The sequence below is a fragment of the Coffea eugenioides genome, chromosome 3 (assembly GCF_003713205.1).
Source record: "Coffea eugenioides isolate CCC68of chromosome 3, Ceug_1.0, whole genome shotgun sequence".
NCBI classification, from domain to species: Eukaryota; Viridiplantae; Streptophyta; class Magnoliopsida; order Gentianales; family Rubiaceae; genus Coffea; species Coffea eugenioides.
The window spans coordinates 12,782,723-12,788,722 of record NC_040037.1 but is presented as its reverse complement, the minus strand read 5'-3'; the positions used below and the strand labels follow the sequence as shown (position 1 = coordinate 12,788,722).

Here is a 6,000-nt window from a genome sequence, read left to right as displayed (position 1 = left end):
AATCTACAGGGACTGGGGAGAAATTTGCTTCCTTTAGAGTCAAGATAAATAGGGGGTTTTAGAATTAAATGCTAATGAACTAAATAACTCAAATGTGAAAAATAATTTAATTAACAGAAATAATTGGGAGTGCTCTAGCCAAGGGTACACTTCAGAAATGGTTCATGCACCGATCATCGATTCACGGATAATTCCAACATCTATCAATAGATTAGTTATAGTTGTCATGCACGTGATAAACAACCAACATTTTCTTAATTTCTCGATAGTTAAGGTACGACCGTTAACTATTTCTCTAACCCGGAAACAACCCTAAATACGACCGTAGGATTTAATTTCTAGATTACATTAATAATTAGAAAGGCCCAATCCTAACTAACAAACACGCTACTAGAGTTTGTTTAAGTTAGATCGTATGTTCCCCTGACATAAACCCAATTACGCCAGTTGCTGTTAAAATAGAGATAACGAAAAATTACGGATTCAATTACCTCTATTTAGCAAAATAGCCTATATGAATAATTAATTATTACGCACTAATCAATCATACATAAGGACTATAACAATTAAAAACAGGAAACACATAAATACCAATAAATGAGGAAGCGATTAAAATAATTTCGATTTCACAGTAATTGTTGAACCAAGTTTTCAGTTGTCCCCTTGACTATAATTAGGAGGTTAGTCCTCCATTAATGGAGAACAACCATGCGAAAGAGCTATCTGAAGTTTACAAGATTGTTCCTGGCGAAATCGGCCAACTAGCCAAGGAAAAGTCATAAGAACAAAGCAATTGTGCTCTTTTATTTCTCCCGTGAAAAGAAGATCCGAATTTGTTACTAGCTCCAGTCTTTATCACGCGGGATTCGGCTTTTTCTCCCTCAAATCCGTGCAAAGGAAATCAAAGACAAGAAAATTGCTGCTTCCTTTTTTTTCATTTCTAGCCTCTCAAAAGAGAGCTAATGTCTCTCAAATCTTAATCCCAATTTTTTTCTCCTATTTGGTTGGTATCTTGATACCAATCAACTTCCTAAAAAGATTTCTATCACAATTTAATTTCCTTAAAACTCTCCAAATCACTTGAGGATGATCCTGTGAAATCAGGAAGGTCCTAATAGCTATCAAATTAGGAAATTGATTCAGATTTGAAAATTACCCAATATCAATCCCAGCTTTTTGGTTTTGAGCAGTGAACTTAGGCGTGTCCCCATGCAACCATCAAATGTTTTTCACTAGAAAATCTTCATTTAAACACTTTTCATTCCCGCTCCTGAAATAAGCACAAATTACCAAATATAAGTAGAATTCGACAATTAAAATAATATTTGGCTAAAATCAAGGGGAGAATAATTATAAATTTAGCGACAAATTATGACCTATCAATTAGACTCCTCCGGGTACTTCATCGCCTCAAAAATATTAAAGTTTACAGTTTCGTCATCAAATTTCATCGATAAAGTACCTTCATTCACATCTATTTTAGTCCTAGCAGTGCTAAGAAACGGTCTACCCAACAAAATAGGTGACGGGTTTAATGATTTCTCATCTCCCATATCCAGGATATAAAAATCTGCAGGAAAGACTAATTCATTTACCTGAACCAAGACATTCTCAACTAACCCTTCTGGGTATGCATTAGTGCGATCGGCTAGTTGGATTATGATGGCTGTTTCTTTTAGTGACCCTAGATTTAGAGACGTATAAATGATTTTTGGCATCACATTGATTGACGCCCCTAAATCCAACATGGCCTTCCTAATCGACGTATTTCCAATCTTACAAGGGATCGTGAACATATCTGGATCCCCACATTTGGGTAGGAACTTCCTTTGGAGTATGGCTGATACGTTTTCCCCCACTGCTACTCTTTCATCCCCTCTCAACTTCCTCTTATGGGTGCACCGGTCCTTGAGAAATTTCACGTATTTCGGTACTTGCTTGATGGATTCCAACAGAGGGATGTTGATCTCCACCTTTCTGAATACGTCCAGGATCTCTTTCTCCTTCTCCGCCTTCTTCGTCTTCTCCAACCTGCATGGAAATGGAGGTAAATTAGATTTAATGGGTACAGATGGAGTAAGAGTTACCTCAGGGTTGCTACGGATGCGTCCTTCTTCTTCAATCTCCTTCTCGATTTCATCTTCACTCTTACTTTTCAGGTTCGTGGCTTTAGGCCCCTCCACCTCTTTGCCACTCCTTAATATCATGGCACTTACATTCCTGGGGTTTGTCTCACGTTGCGATGACAATCTTTCATAAACGTGGGACTCCAGGCGATTAATGGCAGTTGCCATTTGACTCATTCGAATCTCCATGTCTTTCATGCCTGCTTTGGTGTCCTGTTGGAACTGAGTAGTGCTTGCGACCAAGGACCTAGTCTCTTGCTGGAGCTGAGCAGTGGTCGTGACTAAGGTTCTAGTCTCCTGCTGGAGTTGAGTGGTAGTCGTGGCCAAACTCTTGACAATTTCCTCCAAAGAACTTCCTGAGTTGGAGGACGAGGGTTGAGACTTTTGTTGCCACGGTTGCTGGAATCCTGGTGGACGATTGAAAAATGAATTCTGTGGTTTATTACCATAACTGAAATTGGGGTGTTTTCGCCAGCCCGGATTGTATGTGTTGGAGTATGGATCGTACTGTCTACGAGGCACGGGCGCGCCTCCAGCCATGTTCACTTGTTCAGCTCCATTCTCTTGCAACATAAGGCATGAGTCAGTGGGGTGGCCCATATTTGTGCAGATTCCACAGACTTTAGCTTGGTGCACGTTCCCCACAGCTAATTGTCGAACAAAAGATGTTAGCTCTGATATCTGCTGCTCAATGGATGACGTCTCTACCTCGTTAACCTTCCGGGTAGGGTTAATCTCGCGGAAACCAAACTGTTGAGAATTTTTCGCCATTGATTCAATGAGTATCCATGCTTCTCGTGGTGTCTTGTTCGTCAGGCCTCCCCCACTCGCAGCATCGATGATGCTTCTATCAGACGACTAGAGTCCCTCATAAAAATATTGAATTAACAGTTGTTCACTAATTTGATGTTGTGGGCATCTAGTGCACAACTTATTGAATCTCTCCCAATAGTCGTATAAGGATTCTCCAGGATATTGCTTAATGCTGGATATCTCTTTTCTCAGACTTGCAGCCCGGGACGCAGGGAAGAATTTTTTCAAAAATTTCTTCTTAAGTTGGGCCCATGTGGTGATACTACCGGCAGGTAGGTAGTACAACCAATCCTTCGCTGCATCCTTAAGGGAGAAGGGAAAGGCTCTGAATTTAATCTGCTCCTCAGTAATTCCTGGAGGCTTCATACTGGAGCATACCACATCAAACTCCTGGATGTGTTTGTGGGGTTCCTCACCTGAGAGGCCATGGAACGTAGGTAGGAGGTGAATTAATCCTGACTTCAATTCAAATGAGGTATTTTCAGCCAACGTTGGGAATGTGATACACAAAGGCTGTTGGGGCAATTCCGGAGCAGCCAACTCCCTTAGTGTTCTTGCATTCGCCATAGGGATGCCCTCTTATCCTGGGTCACTTAAATTTTCACCACTTGAGTCCGTTGATTCAACCTCAGGATCCAGTCCCTGAGATGTAGGGCTGCAAACGAATCGAGCCGCTCGAGTCAAGCTCGAGTCGAGCTCGAGCTCAAAATATTAAGCTCGTTAGCTCGCGAGCCGGCTCGCGAGCTTGGGTATATATATATATTTTTTATTTTTATTTTTATTTAATAATAAAATTACGTATATTATATATATATTTTTTAATTTTTTATTTTCATAGTAAAATTACGTATATATGCTTAATATTTTATTATTTATTAAGAAAAAAATATTATTTTATTTATTTTTTTAAAAATAAAATAATTATTTTTTATTTTTTTTCGAACTCGAGCTCGAGCTCGAGCTCGGCTCGACTTGATTCGAGTCGAGCCCGAGCTCGAAATTTGCCGGCTCGTCGAGCTCGAGCTCGAGCTCGAGCTTGGTAAAATTTAGTCGAGGCTCGGCTCGATTAGCTCAAAGCTCGACTCGGCTCGGCTCGTTTGCAGCCCTACTGAGATGCAATGCTAGATTGCTCCTCCCTGAGCTGTCTGGTCTCTTTCCTAGTTTGGCGCGCAATCTTCTCTACTTCTAGATCAAAAATCAATTCACCTGTACGAGAAGAACGAGGCATAAACCAGAAAAATGCCAGACAAATTCAAAGAGAACAACTTAAAAAGAAACAAAATTAACCAAAATGCCGCTTCCCGGCAGCGGCGCCAAAAATTGACAGGTGCCGAACCTGTGCAATAATAATTATTAAAAGTCCTAATTACCACCACAATTAATTATAGAACAAATTCAAGTATTGGAGCAGGGACCCTAAGTGTGCAATGGGTTACTTGATTCACCCTATTCTCGAAGAGTTTGCTTAATCCGATATACCAGAATTGTCTATAAAAATACTAAGTTTGCATACAATGGCAAGTAGGATCAATTCCATAGGGAACGGGTAGGAAGTTGTTTCTTTCCAAGTTAATGGAATAAAAGAGAGGGATAATTAATGGGATGAAAGTAAAAATAAAATAAATAAAATTCAAGAGCTAACTCAGCAAGTTCAATTTAGTAAAAATAGCAATTAATAAGATTCTACCCAAAGGATTAACTGCTCAGGCACGGTCCAATTAAATGATCATCGATGCACAGATATTTCATCCATTCGTCACTAGGTTGGTTATAGTTATCAACAAACTCTGACAACCAGTTCTTCCTTACTTTTTCGACAGTCAAGGTACGACCGTTGCCTGCTTCTCTAACCAGAAAACAACCTTAGGTACGACCGTAGGAATTTAATTATCCAGTTGCATTAAAGTTAGAAGAACCCAACTCTAACCAATACACACGCTAAGAGAGTTTATTTAAATTAGATCTTGCGTTTCCCCAACATAAAGCCAATTATGGTGGCTGTCACTAGTTGTCAACTAAACGAACAATTACGGATTCAATTTAATTAACGTGATTGTAGGCTATTAAATTAAATTAAATACCCGGCCGTTGATATTCAATTAATAAAATACCCATGAACAATTAATTCAGGAAACACACGAATAGCAATAAATTGGAAGAAATAATAAAAATTTGATTAGATCTCACAGATGTTATGGACTGCGCCTTCGCGTTAACCCTTGGGTAGAAGGGGGGATTTAGCCCCTCCTCATCATATCAATCTTGCGCGATTTAATTAATTTCATCCACGCAAACATCAAAGAATCTGGAACGGTGAAGTAGCGAAGAAAGAAAAGTGAAAAGTCTCGCTTCTCTCTGCGTTGGAGTCCGTATTGAATCCCGAAGTTCAATGCCAAAGCCAATGAAAATTGTACAGATCCGAAAGCAAAAGTGAAAGAGTCAAACGTAAAAGCCAAAAGCAAGGGAAAGAAAAGTCTTTTGTGTCTGACTGATTGGGAAAAAAAAAAACTAAAGCTATCTAATTCCTAATGTAATTGCTGCCCCAAAAGCTCACGTCTGACACCCCAAAAACCAAAAGCTAATCTCCTACATCAGACATGAATCTGGCCTTTTTTAATTCTTTGTTGCCGCCGCCCAAAAGAGAGTAAAAGAAACGTCTGGAGCAAAGCTTTGTCTAAGGGGTCTGATCCCCTGCATCTGGTCCACGTGGACCCTATTTGGTTTCCTAATGTTTCACTTCTTTTACCAATCCCACGTGTCCGTCCTTTTGATATACCTCTTTCGGTCTATGGCGTGGGCACGTCCTGAGACAAAAAGTCTTCTGGAAATTTGCCCTGCGAGATTACTTTTTACTCCAACCACCTACACTTTACACAAACACCAAATATGAGCAGAATCCCAATTCTTAGCACTATGATTAGCCATAATTATGACAAAATAATTGTGTAAAGTGTGCAAAATAATTGCTATATCATTATCCTTTTATTTTTGTCTCTTTCCTACGTGGCTTAACGGCAGGGCAAGTAGGTGCAATGCGCTTTATGAGTTAACCCCCTAATAA

The 6,000-nt window shown here is 39.7% G+C and overlaps 1 protein-coding gene and 1 non-coding gene across 2 annotated transcripts; one reads left to right on the top strand and one right to left on the bottom strand.

Moving 5' to 3' along the window:
- Nucleotides 1–1,379: 1,379 nt before the first annotated feature.
- LOC113766062 lies at nt 1,380–2,897 on the bottom strand. Its single transcript, XM_027310287.1, has one exon. It carries the CDS (start codon nt 2,895–2,897, stop codon nt 1,380–1,382), a length of 1,518 nt encoding a protein of 505 aa, XP_027166088.1.
- Nucleotides 2,898–3,027: 130 nt separating this feature from the next.
- LOC113767163 lies at nt 3,028–3,134 on the top strand. The gene has a single exon (XR_003467885.1). It is a non-coding gene; the product is annotated as a small nucleolar RNA R71 (small nucleolar RNA).
- Nucleotides 3,135–6,000: the final 2,866 nt, after the last annotated feature.

Excerpts from the sequence above, each read along its gene's own strand:
- LOC113766062 (XM_027310287.1), bottom strand. The coding sequence starts at position 2,897 with ATGGCGAAAAATTCTCAACAGTTTGGTTTCCGCGAGATTAACCCTACC.